We start from the raw sequence: 13,596 nt of genomic DNA, 5'->3' as shown, positions 1-13,596 counted from the left end.
GGCTACTTTACCACGGAATTCTCTGAATCTGTTGCCCTTGCAGATCCACCTTGACTTTCCCTCCTTCCTCACTTCTTTAGAGGCTTAAGCAGAATATTGTTCAGGCAGAGAGGAACAGAGGGATGTGTGTCGATATGGCCCTTTTGTCACCTAGATCAGAATGTTTTTGGATCAGTAATCAAGGTGTACTCATGACCAGAATAGTTAACTGTTTTTAAGTGGTTCAGAGACTCCTGAGAAATGGCATGAGACTTCTACAGTATGATCTGCAGAGGAAATGTATTCAGAGAACTCTAATTACTGGTAAGTAATGTTTGTTGTTTTGGAATTCATAAACATGTGAGAAATGCAAGTCTTCAGTTCTAATCTTCTGGGCCATATTTTTTTGTCACATAGGAAAGTTACTTGTCACAATCAATTAATTTCCCCCCTTTTTTTTTGCTTTGTGTTTTAAGTAACAAGCCAAACCCCAACCAGATCAATGTAAATAATGTCAAACCAGGAGTGGTAAATGGTACAGGAGGACAGGCACAGAACACGGGAGCAGGACGGGCCTGTGAAAGCTGCTATAGTAAGTGATCTACAAATGTAGCAATTGTGCAAGAGCAGCAGAAGTACTCTAGCACTAAGACTAAAGTAAAGCTTTAATAAGTTACCATGCAGGGTGGGGTGTGGGTGAAATAGGCAGGGTTTTTCTTCATGTGAATGTTTCTAAGTTTTTAGAGTGGGTGGATTTTTTGTAAATAACTGTAAGAGCTGATGTTTCCTGTGAAATAATAGATGGCTCCTGAGTGAAGACGAGTCTTTAATTCACTGGAGAGGCCTTGGTGATGTTTTCACAGCTATAATGGTAGTGGAAAGTCCAAAGAGCATGGTTCCATCCTTGTATTCACTATGGTCTCATCTGCTAATATGTCTTAGCCTAATAGGCTTCCCTGTCTTTTATGGAGAGCCTTTTAGATGTGCTAAAACGTAGGACTGTATGGAGAGTCAAAATGACTGACTCTTTCTCTTCCCTAAGTAAAGTTGGGGAGGGGATTTCTAAAATAGAGGGGGAAAAGTTACAGTGCCCCCTTCGGAGTTACAGCATAAAATATCTCAAAGGCATTACCAGGAAATTTCCACATCCTAATGACTTACTCATTTTACTGTTTTAAATGATATACTGAAGAGTATAACTACTTGAGCTAACGTAATTATAAGAGACAAGGTGGGGGAGGTAATATCTTTTATTGGACCAACTTCTGTTGCTGAGAGAAACAAGCTTCTGAATTTATACAGAGCTTTTCTTCTGTGTAGCTTGAAAGCTTCTCTCTCTCTCTCACCAACAGAAGTCGGTCCAGTAAAAAAAAATTACCTTGCTACCTTGTCTTTCTAATATTCTGGGACCACCATGGCTATAACAACACTGCAGAATGCCATTATAAAACATTTAATGATGATGAAATTTGCCTCATTTCTGATACAGCAAGCTTATAATCTAGTTTTGTTACCTTGTGAAGCTGAAAGGTCTTTTTCTCCTTTGAGACTTTAAAGATGGTTGTAAAGGCTATAAACTTTGAAAATCAATTCTGTTTAAGAATATATATATTTCCACCTTTATTATCCCTAGCCACACAGTCTTACCAGTGGTATTCTTGGGGTCCCCCTAACATGCAGTGTCGTCTCTGTGCATCCTGTTGGACTTACTGGAAGAAATATGGTGGCTTGAAAATGCCAACGCGATTAGATGGAGAGAGACCAGGACCAAACCGCAATAATATGGTATGTGCATCCAGTGTAAAATATTATGGTATGTACATCCGTTGCAGGCGGCTCAGTACTTCAGGTTAGGGAACCAGTGCTCATTCCAATGAACAGTAATGGAAAAAGTATCCCTTATTCCTGCCACACACAACCACATCAAATAATATACAGTAGAATCTCAGAGTTATGAACACCAGTTACAAACTGACTGGTCAACCACATGCTTCATTTGGAACCGGAAGTATGCAATCAGGTAGCAGCAGAGACCAAAAAAAAGCAAATACAGTACAGTACTGTGTTAAATATAAACTACTAAAAAAGGGAATGTTTAAAAAAAAAACAGACAAGGTAAGGAAACTGTTTCTGTGCTTGTTTCATTTAAATTAAGATGGTTAAAAGTAGCATTTTATTTTCTGCATAGTAAAGTTTCAAAGCTGTATTAGGTCAATGTTCAGTTGTAAACTTTTGAAAACAACCATAATGTTTTGTTCAGAGTTACAAACAGCCTCCATTCTTGAGGTGTCCGTAGCTCTGAGGTTCTACTGTACAACTGTTTAAAGTCTAAACCAACAGAATTATTAGTCAGATCTTGGCTTTTTTATGACATGGTAAGGATCTGGCCTGTGCAATAATTGGTACATCATCTTTGTCCATGTGTAGTTAAGTATGTACACCTTAGCCCAGTGCCAGCCTTCTAAGATATTGAATGCTTAAATTGGTCCACATTAAAGTATAGGGCCAACGTTTTCAAAAATGAATAGTGGCTAGCGAAGAGCCACAGCAGTGAAGATGGGAGAAGGAGTGGAGGGTTGTGTTATGTTCTTAGCTTGTTGAGTCTTCCCTCCTAATCTCTGCCTCCCACTCTTGTCTTTAGCTCTATCTCTGTGGCTTTCCTTCAGTGTGTATCAACTCCAAGGGTGTAGGTGGAAATGACTTGTAGAATGGACTATGTATGTGGTGTTTATTGCTGCTGGTTTCTGGTTTTCTGCAAATTTCTAATAAAAATCAGTCATGAACAATAAAAGTGCTTGTGCTTTTTCCCTTTTCCCAGAGTCTTCATGGTGTGCCAGTGCGAAACAGTGGGAGCCCCAAATTTGCCATGAAGACACGACAAGCCTTCTATCTGCATACAACAAAACTGACAAGGATTGCCAGACGCTTGTGTAGAGAGATCTTGCGTCCTTGGCATGCAGCAAGACATCCCCACCTGCCTATCAACAGTGCAGCAATCAAAGCAGAATGTGAGTATTTATCCAGACATCCAGCTAGTTACTATGAAATTGGGAAACCAGAATTTGAGATTAATTCCTTTGGGAAAGCCTTGAGTTGGATCTTTCAAGGGCACTGTGGCTAAGCACAGATGACCTGCTGTTACTTATTTCCTTTACAGAAATAGCCTAACTCATCATACTATTATCAAATAACACATTTGAAATTGCTCAGCTTTTTTTTACATGTCACTTGTTTGCCAGTATGCAGCACATTCCTTTGCCTGTGTGTACACTTGCCAAAACATGCACCTACTCTGTAAACATCCTTTTTTACTAAAAAGCGCTCCAGAGAAAAGTTGTTTTAGACTAAGTTAATGTCTAAGACTCCATTCATTTTTAATAAGAAAATAAATGTTTTCCCCAATCCCAATATTGTCTTCACAGGCACAGCACGCTTACCAGAAGCATCAGAAAATCCATTGTTGTTAAAGCAAGTTGTTCGAAAGCCTTTAGAAGCAGTACTCCGGTATTTAGGTAAATATGCTACAGGCTAATTCGCCTAACTGTTTGCATATTTTCATTGTTCTGGATCTAGAAACCAGGGCTGGGTAAACTGATCTGGAAAAATAGGATTCCCTCCCCCTCCAAAATTTTGCCCATCTCAGGAAATAAGGCAATAACCTTTGGTAAGGTCCTGAAATGTTCAGTTTATAGACTATTGTTTCCTCCTCTGGAACAGAGGAAAGTTCAAAATGGCCCCTACAGCCTTTCTCCTCTTCACACTACGTAGAGGTGTGGTGGCTCAGCAGCCTACTATCCACCCTACCATATGTGAAACTCCTCTTTAGCAGTCATGAGGCAGCCTCTGGTGTCTGAGTGAGAGGCCTTCTGCTTACAATCCATAAATGTGATCGGCAGGATGCAGTTGGCTGGTCCACAATCCCACTCTGGTGCAGTCTTAATGTAACTCCTACAATGGGATCCACTGTGCAGCTTCTTCTCAAGTCTAGAAGGCTAAAGGGTACAGAACTTTTTCTATGAAGTTCTGATAATAAGTGCTATGCAGGAGTTATAGAAGGAGACTGCAGCTCTGCTGTGGGCCTCTCCTTAGCATCATAATCACTACACAGTAGGCAAACGTCTGATAAGGATGTCATCAGAGTTTAACAGAAAATGAGTTGGTATTTGCTTGCTTGACCTTTCATGCCTTTGAGGGTAAAGTTTCTGTAGTGGAAGAGGTTTAACTCGAGAAATTATGGTCAGTGAAAGATTAATAGATTTCAAGGCCAGCAGGGACCATTGTGATCATCTAGTCAGACCTCGTGCATAACACAGGCCACAGAACTTCCCCAAAATAATTACTAGATTGTTAGTTCTTGCATCCAACTACTGATCTCAACAAAACATGTAGGTGCCAGAGGTGGTTCAGTAGGTAGTCCTGTTCCTCCCAAGTGAGTTTGAATCAGGGTGAAGTTAGTATCTATTGTGCTGTTGGAGGTTCTGTCTTTCAGATTGCACAAAAAAGGAAGGTCTGGATCACTTATGACTATTTTAAAGCAGTCAAACAAAACCCCAGACTGCTTCCCTCTTTTACAAAAGTAGGGGAATTAATTCGTGTCCTGTCCAAAAATTCCTTCTGCGGTTTTGTTTGGATACAGCATTCTTCTCCTCCTGTCCTAAATAGTTTAGCATTGTTTTGTGCTGTTAAACATCCATCACAGTCTTCCTTAAGAGTGGATGGCATGATTTCAGGTGTGTATAGTTTGCAATGTGAAAAGTGCTTTGGGATCTTTGAAACAAATGGCTATTTTATTAGCAACTTTTATCCAAGTAAAAAGAAAAGGAGTACTTGTGGCACCTTAGAGACTAACAAATTTATTTGAGCATAGGCTTTCGTGAGCTACAGCTCACTTCATCGGATGCATTCAGTGGGTAATACAGTGGGGAGATTTATATACACAGAGAACATGAAACAATGGGTGTTACCATACACACTGTAACGAGAGTGATCAGGTAAGGTGAGCTATTACCAGCAGGAGAGCCGGGGATAAAAAAAACCTTTTGTAGTGATAATCAAGGTGGGCCATTTCCTGCAGTTGACAAGAACGTCTGAACGGGGCGGGGGTGAAATAAACATGGGGAAATAGTTTTACTTTGTGTAATGACCCATCCATCCAAGTGTTTCAGTAAATAGAAGTGAAATTGTGCTTAATTTGATCTGTTGCTGTTTCGTATAAATATATTGCTCTCTGCAAATTATCATATAATCACACCTGAACCATACATTGCCTTAAAGAAAGATCCCATATCTGGGAATGCTGTCAAATTAATATTGCAGTAAGCCATGATATTTTGTTCATTAATTGGCTGTTGGTGCATGCATTGAGTGTGTCGTGGGGCAGAAGGGTGAAGGCCCTATGCTTTACCACAGCCCGTGCTGGCGTCAGAGTGGCTTATTAACTGTTTCTTTTGTATTTAAAAAAATTATGGTACTTAATGTATTGCACCCTTCTACTATTCAAAATATAAGGATAAGAGAAATAATAGGGGAAAAGGCTACAGAAGCCCTGCTTGTAATATTTTTGATGTAGATATTTTTAAATTAGTTGTTTTAACTTCCTTCTCTTCTCTCATTACTTAATGTTTGTTTTTGTAGGTAACTGAACTCCTTGGCCCCGCTACCCTCTCTAGTGTCCTATGACTTAGCTCTCTCTCCACTGCAGTTTGTGGCCAGACAGCCACTCTCAACTCACTTTCCGTTGAAGTTGAAATTTAAGACTCCCAATTTTTTAATTAAATAACCATTGAGTTTAAAGGGACCAGAGGCCACAAACTGCTCCTGAGGGCCTGGCAGGTGGCGCGGGTGGGGTCCGGGGCAGTAGTAAAACTGTCATGCTTGTTCCTGGCCTCCTCCTCCTGCAACAGATGCTGCACAGCCTTTTTCCAACTAGACTGGTTAGTTTAAATACTGAATTTGGGAGCCTTAAATGAGCACCCAGAACAGTGCTCTAACATGAAAAGCATCCTCTAGCCACTTGTCTAGTCTTGCTGAGTGATATGGATGGGGAAGTGGCATTTTCCCTGTGGAGACTAGCTTTGGTATCTAGAGCACTGTTCAACTGCTTCTAAATTCCATAGAGTTGATTTGGGAGTTACTTTAAGGCTCCCATTTCAGCAATTAAACTAATTATCTGTTAACTTTGATAGGAGGATGTGAAGTCAGTTTTGTTTCTTTGAGTATTTTTATTTATAAAACATAAGCTTCTGTGCGTATATTGCGTTACTATTCATTAAATATGGTTTGTCTGCTTTTGTTCTAGATACAGTACTTAACAATGAAAATATTCTGTAATAATAAATATCCCAAAAAACTCCCAAAACTGTATACATGCAGCACAACCAAAATGTAGCCACTAAAGGGAGAGGAAATTTTGCTACGGAATCCTAGGAAAAAAGCCCACTCTTTATGAAGAGTACCATAGGATCTTTAATGCTCGCACAGGATAGGACCTTGGTTTTTAACGTTTCATCTGAAAGCAAATGCTTCAGTGGTGTGACAGATTTCAGTGCGGTTCTTAGACAGGAAAACAGAGCCATTCTCCTTTTGATGTAACTATCTTCAGGAGTGTTGTGCTGCTACTTGCTATTACAGAGTCAAAGCTATGAATCCATAGTTAGGACTGAGAAAGAGCAACTCATTTTAAACCCCTGTTTTCAGTTGCTTGTAACTTTCTCAACATCTTTTCCTTTGGCATGCCATGCCTGATCTCTGCCTCAGCCAAAAGGTTAGATTTAAATTCTGTGCATGTTCTTGATAGTTTTGTTTTAAGTCTTCAATGGCTTGGCCAGTTTAGGAACTGCATTTATAGAATACTGATGAAATTGGCAAAGTTATAACTTCCGGGTAGCCTGTGGGTGTTGCATGACTTCTTGAAGATGGCTTCTAATATAGAGCAGCCTAGAAATTATCCAGAATTAGTGGAAAACATAGTTTTAGAAAAGGATACAAAACAGCCTTTTAGCACCTATTTTAGGATTATATTGCAGTGAATATTACAGCACAAGTTAAGCATCCTTAATGAAGTTGAATTCATCAGTATATTTACAGTGCTTTATATAAGTGGCAATCTTCTGTTAGACTTGGGGCCAAATTCAGAAGTGATATATGTGGCAATTTGTGTTCAGACCTCTTTTCACTAATATAGATTCCTCTGCATATCAGTAGAGTAGGCGTAAGTCAGTATAAGGCAGTTTGAATGTAAGGCTTTCTGTTAGCATAAGAGGGGTGTGCCTTACATTATCTCTGAATTTTTCCCTTTGTGTTTGGGTTTATAGTCTCCGTGTATCTACTGATAAAAATAACACATTGCTGTTTTTATAACAGAATCTCATCCATGTCCTCCGAAACCAGACCCTGTAAAGAGTTTGTCCAGTTCTCTTAACAATCTGACTCCTGCCAAGTTCACACCTGTCATAAACAATGGATCCCCAACTATCCTGGGAAAAAGAAGCTATGAGCAACACAATGGGATGGATGGTAAATATTTTCTAGTACATGTACATTGTCATCTGTCGGGTGTTTCTTGTGTCTTCAAGCAAAGTATTCCTGTTAATTATTTCCATTTCAGTATTTTGTAAAGAGTATGGCCAGATGGACAGCATCAGTCCTTATTCCATGGGAGATTGCTTTTTTTTTTTTTTTTTTTTTTTAATTTTAGGTGCCTTCATAGTTTTGAACGAGACATGTTATGATTTATTTTTCTCTTCTTGCAAAGACTGATTTGATTTTGCTTGTGCAGGCATGGATGTGTATGATCTGAGTAGTACATTTACACAGAGCTGCTAGGCTAGTGGAACTCTGCCTACTTTGACCATGTCTTGATGTCAAGCTGATCTCAGCCTGGCAAACATGAGAGAATAAGACAGACCTCTTTTTTTTATTACTATTACTACCATGAAAATTACTACAGAAAATTTCCCAGATAGTTTTTCTTCTTTCATTAAGAATTTACTCCTCCTTCCCTTGTTGGCCCTCTCATTGAGAGTCTCCTCTCATTATTGATGGGACTCACCCCTTCCTTCACCCCAGTAAATAGCATGGGTTAAGGCAGCATGTGCTTGCAGCAGGAGATGGAGGTACGGTTCTCCTGGCATGGAGTCCAGGGCTCTGTCCTGAAGAGCTAGCCATCAGCTGAGGATCGCAAAGCAGGGAAAGTGCCACTGGCTCCTCAGTCAAGAATGAGAGGGCCTATTCAAATGGCCTTAACAGGAATAGGAAGGTGGGGAATGGCTCAATTAAAAGAAGGAGCAGCTACAGTGTGGGACATAACAGTGATTGTGACAGGGTGAGGAGAAAAACGTAGTAGCTTCCAGCTTTCTCAGAAGTGAGCAAAACTGGTTGTCATGCCTTCAAAGACCTCCTTTGGGAGTGAGACCAGATTCTCTCCCATTCTGCTCCATCCCCAGAGCTTTCATACAGCACAGTAAATTTATCTTGCCATTGCATTTCAATGCAGCCACACTGGGTTTTTTCCCCGTTCAAATTTATTCTTAGATTAAATTAGCATTTATATTGAAGGCAAATTACACAAGCAGCAATGGACATCTTACTGTTTGTTTTTAATATTTAACTTTTAAAAAAATGCTACTGTTCAGATTGCTGATTTGGTGTTTTTTCTCTTTTTTGTTCACTTGTGCTCTGTCAGGGAACGTGAAGAAGCGCCTATTGATGCCTAGCAGGGGTAAGACCTCAAAGCTGTGCTCAGCTTATGCTAGGAGAGTGTGATTTTTAGTTTCATCTGTTGGCTTCTCTAGTTTGCTTGTTCTGCTTTGTGGCTACTAATGCTCTGTGTAAATTGTGTGTTGGTGTCTAAATGTTCTGTGAATAATCTCTGTACCCATGGTCTGCTAATTATTTTTCAGCCTTTTTTCACATGTGGGGCGAGTAATGGTACAACCATAGTTGTTGCATGGAAGTGGTAATGAAATCAAATACTCACTTTATGCTACTAAAAATCCCCAAATTATCCGACATTGTTCTAGCAGTTTTGTAAAAGCTATTTAAAGTTTAGGAATGTAACAACAGCTTGGGTGGGTTTTTGGTTTCACTATATAACCTTAGAAAATGTAGGCGTCAAATATTCTATATGAATTTAAATATCAAACACATACAGATCAAAAAAGAGGCAAAATCTAGTAGGATATACTCTGCGTTTTAGTCATGACCCTTCATAATGTCAGCGACACTGCTAGCTGTTTGATTGGCCAGTGCTGCTGTGTATCTCTATCTTTAGCAACCAAGTACCTGTAATTATAATACTTTGCTTGTACGTAGCGCTTTTAATTCATAGATCTTCAAGTACTTACCAGGTTAGTAAGAATTATTCTTCTTCCAGTGCTGGTCCTATGCATATTCCATTCTGGATATGCATGAACTCCATGCACCTGGAGTCAGAATTCTTGCAAGCAGCATCCGTTTATATTTGTGTGCACCCTTTTCCGCCTTGTGTTTCCAACTGCGGGCATAAAAGGGTGAAACGGACTGGCTGCCTCTCCAATTCCTTCTTACTGCTGCATGGCCTGGGTCCAAACCTCAGTGTCCAGAGATCTCCTTTGATTTCTTCTATCTGTAAATATTTCAAAGATTGCCTTTAGTGCATTTTGTATATAGTTATTTGTAATTAACTTATTTTAATTGTTTTTAGCAAAGATTTCTAGTTAGATATAGTCCCTGGCTTGGGGAAACCTCTTCCCCTGTACCTGTATCCTACCCCTGTTCCTTCTCTGTCAGTGACGACCATCAGCACTGCTCGTTCTGTTTCAGGGAGGCACACGATGCTCTTTCACTAGCCATATCCGGGAGGAGTGGGAACTTCGACTTAAAAAGCATCTCATGGAGTAGGTCGTGAGGCCACAGTTGGACCCAGGCTGAGGGATCTTGCCATACATTGGCCGGAATCGATACACAGTGCACCTCCCACCATGAGGTCCACGGGTACTTCTTCAGCACCAGGAAATGTACTTCCTAGTCCCCAAAAAAGAAGAGAAGCTGGAGACCTGTCCTCAATCTCCACAATCTCAACCACTTCATGTGAAATTTTAGCTTGCGAATAGTCACTCTGACATCAATAATCCCATCCCTGGAAAAGGATATTTCGTTTACAGCTCTTGATATGAAGGATGCTTACCTTCACTTGAATGTTCACCCTGCCCACAAGTGTTTTCTCAGATTCATGGTGGGCACTGACGACTTCCAACACAGGGTGCTCCCATTTGACTGTGCCACTGTCCCCCTTGTCTTTAGCAAGGTCTTTCTGGTAGTAGCAGCTCTTTTCAGATGGAACAGCTACACCATCTTCTCCTATCTCAATGACTGGCTTCTTCTTGCCAGGATGTGTCAAGAAGCCTATAAGTTGACCTCATAGAATCACAGAATATCAGGGTTGGAAGGGACCTCAGGAGGTCATCTAGTCCATTCCCCAACTAAATCGTCCCAGCCAGGGCTTTGTCAAGCCTGACCTTAAAAACCTCAAAGGAAGGAGACTCCACCACCTCCCTAGGTAACCCATTTCAGTGCTTCACCACCCTCCTAGTTAAAAAGTTTTTCCTAATATCCAACCTAAACCTCCTGCACTGCAACTTGAGACCATTACTCCTTGTTCTGTCATCTGCTACCACTGAGAACAGTCTAGATCCATCCTCTTTGGAACCCCCTCTCAGGTAGTTGAAAGCAGCTATCAAATCCCCCCTCATTCTTCTCTTCCGCAGACTAAACAATCCCAGTTCCCTCAGCCTCTCCTCATAAATCATGTGTTCCAGTCCCCTAATCATTTTTGTTGCCCTCTGCTGGATGCTTTCCAATTTTTTCCACATCCTTCTTGTAGTTTGAGGCCCAAAACTGGACACAGTACTCCAGATGAGGCCTCACCAATGTCAAATAGAGGGGAACGATCACATCCCTCGATCTGCTGGCAATGCCCCATTTTATACAGCCCAAAATGCCGTTAGCCTTCTTGGCAACAAGGGCACATTGTTGACTCATATCGAGTTTCTCGTCCACTGTAACCCCTACGTCCTTTTCTGCAGAACTGCTGCCTAGCCATTCGGTCCCTAGTCTGTAGCGGTGCATGGGATTCTTCCATCGTAAGTGCAGGACTCTGCGCTCATCCTTGTTGAACCTCATGAGATTTCTTTTGGCCCAATCCTCTAATTTGTCTAGGTCCCTCAGTATACTATCCCTACCCTCCAGCATATCTACCTCTCCTCCCAGTTTAGTGTCATCTGTAAACTTTTTGAGGGTGCAATCCACACCATCCTCCAGATCATTAATGAAGATATTGAACAAAACCGGCCCCAGGATCGACCCTTGGGGCACTCCACTTGATACTGGCTGCCAACTAGACATGGAGCCATTGATCACTACCCGTTGAGCCCGACAATCTAGCCAGCTTTCTATCCACCTTATAGTCCATTCATCCAGCCCATACTTCTTTAACTTGCTGGCAAGAATACTGTGGGAGACTGTGTCAAAAGCCTTGCTAAAGTCAAGGAATAACACGTCCACTGCTTTCCCTTCATCCACAGAGCCAGTTATCTTGTCATAGAAGGCAATTAGATTAGTCAGGCATGACTTGCCCTTGGTGAATCCATGCTGACTGTTCTTGATCACTTTCCTCTCGTCTAAGTGCTTCAGGATTGATTCCTTGAGGACCTGCTCCATGATTTTTCCAGGGACTGAGGTGAGACTGACTGGCCTGTAGTTCCCTGGATCCTCCTCCTTCCGTTTTTTAAAGATGGGCAGTACATTAGCCTTTTTCCAGTCATCCGGGACCTCCCCCGATCGCCATGAGTTTTCAAAGATAGTGGCCAATGGCTCTGCAATCACATCCACCAACTCCTTTAGCACTCTCAGATGCAGCGCATCTGGCCCCATGACCTTGTGCTCTTCCAGCTTTTCTAAATAGTCCCTAACCACTTCTTTCTCCACAGAGGGCTGGCCACCTCCTCCCCATGCTGTGCTGCCCAGTGCAGTAGTCTGGGAGCTGACCTTGTTCATGAAGACAAAGGCAAAAAAAGCATTGAGTACTTCAACTTTTTCCACATCCTCTGTCACTAGGTTGTCTCCCTCATTCATTAAGGGGCCCACACTTTCCTTGACTTTCTTCTTGTTGCTAACATACCTGAAGAAACCGTTCATGTTACTCTTAACATCTCACGCTAGCTGCAACTCCAAGTATGAATTGGCCTTCCTGATTTCACTCCTGCATGCCTGAGCAATATTTTTATACTCCTCCCTGGTCATTTGTCCAATCTTTCACTTCTTGTGTGAGCTTCTTTTTTGTGTTTAAGATCAGCAAGGATTTCACTGTTAAGCCAAGCTGGTTGCCTGCCATATTTACTATTCTTTCTACACATCGGGATTGTTTGTCCCTTTAACCTCAATAACGATTCTGTAAAATACAGCCAGCTCTTCTCATTAATGCTTCAGCCACTTTTCTCTCTAGGAGTCAGACTTTTCCAAGTTCAGAGAATCCTTGCTCCAATGCAGACTATAGACTTCATGGGGACCACTTCTAGATTCACTCACAGTGAGATATTATCTACCAAGGGACCGGTTTTGCACTATGAACAACTTGATAGACCAGGTTATGCGCAAATCTCAAGCTCCAGTGAGAACTTTTCTTTCCCTCTTGGGGCACATGGCTTCATGCACTTACATTACCCCATTCGCCAGAATCCACCTATGTTTCCTTCAGATGTGGCTCCATACAGTGTATTCACCAACCAAATGCAGCATAATTACCCTGGTAACAATTCCTTCGAGTAACATGGTGGAAGATCCTCATCAGCAATGTGTGGGCATCCCCTTCCTACCATCCTTACCAGACAAGATGATCATTACACGCATCTCTCTCTTAGGCTGGGAAGCCCACATGGAAAGTCATATGGCACAGGGCACTTGTAGACCAGGATGCACACCAACCGTCTGGAACTTTGAGCAGTCAGAGAAGCTTCGAAGGTTTTTCTGCAATTTATCCGGTCCCACCATGTCCTCGTAATGTCAGACAACATGACAACCACCTCTTACATCAATAAGCAGGGAAGGGTGAGATCCATCTCCCTGTGTTGAAGCAGTCACCTTAGGGAATTGGTGCATCAGGAATCGAATCACCCTATCAGCAGCTTACCTTCCAGGAACTCAGTGTTGGTAGACACTCTCAGTAGGCCTTTTGTGGTCAATCGTGTGGGGATTGCATAATTCAGTGGTTAATGGAATCTTTGCTCAATGGGGGACCCCAACCTAGGATCTCTTCTCTTCCCAAATGAACAGGGAATGCAACATCTATTGTTCCAGAGGAGTTCTGGGTCTACGCTTCTGGGGAAATGCTCTCCTTCCCTGGTCAGGACATCTGACCTATGTCTTTGCTCCCTTACTACTCCTGCCTCAAGTCTCAAGGAAGATTTGACAGGACAGGGTACATGTCATCCTCATCAACTGCTATTGGCCGAGACAGTTTTGTTTTCCAAATCTCATCCTCTGATTAGCTTGCAGTCCTTTCCCAGTCTTTTGACCCATGAGAAGGGCAGAATCAAGCATTCTAGCCCTGAAGCACTCCATCTCATGGCTTGGTTTTCGGAA

General features: G+C 41.7%; 1 protein-coding gene across 5 annotated transcripts in view; it reads left to right on the top strand.

The window, feature by feature from the left end:
* Nucleotides 1–13,596, top strand: part of MTA1 (metastasis associated 1) — a 142,589-nt gene that overhangs the window by 100,464 nt on the left and 28,529 nt on the right. For 4 of the 5 annotated variants that reach the window (XM_077824301.1, XM_077824300.1, XM_077824303.1 and 1 more), the window contains 6 exons: nucleotides 456–571; nucleotides 1,613–1,764; nucleotides 2,798–2,987; nucleotides 3,402–3,491; nucleotides 7,342–7,494; nucleotides 8,663–8,698. In XM_077824301.1, coding sequence (XP_077680427.1) covers nucleotides 456–571; nucleotides 1,613–1,764; nucleotides 2,798–2,987; nucleotides 3,402–3,491; nucleotides 7,342–7,494; nucleotides 8,663–8,698 — 737 coding nt within the window. Of the gene's footprint in view, nucleotides 1–455; nucleotides 572–1,612; nucleotides 1,765–2,797; nucleotides 2,988–3,401; nucleotides 3,492–7,341; nucleotides 7,495–8,662; nucleotides 8,699–13,596 lie in introns of those variants that run through there. The other variant, XM_077824304.1, reaches the window with a different exon arrangement.

The sequence above is a fragment of the Eretmochelys imbricata genome, chromosome 8 (assembly GCF_965152235.1).
Source record: "Eretmochelys imbricata isolate rEreImb1 chromosome 8, rEreImb1.hap1, whole genome shotgun sequence".
Taxonomy (NCBI): Eukaryota; Metazoa; Chordata; order Testudines; family Cheloniidae; genus Eretmochelys; species Eretmochelys imbricata.
The sequence above is the reverse complement of the archived record's forward strand: the minus strand, read 5'-3'. Positions and strand labels throughout refer to the sequence as shown.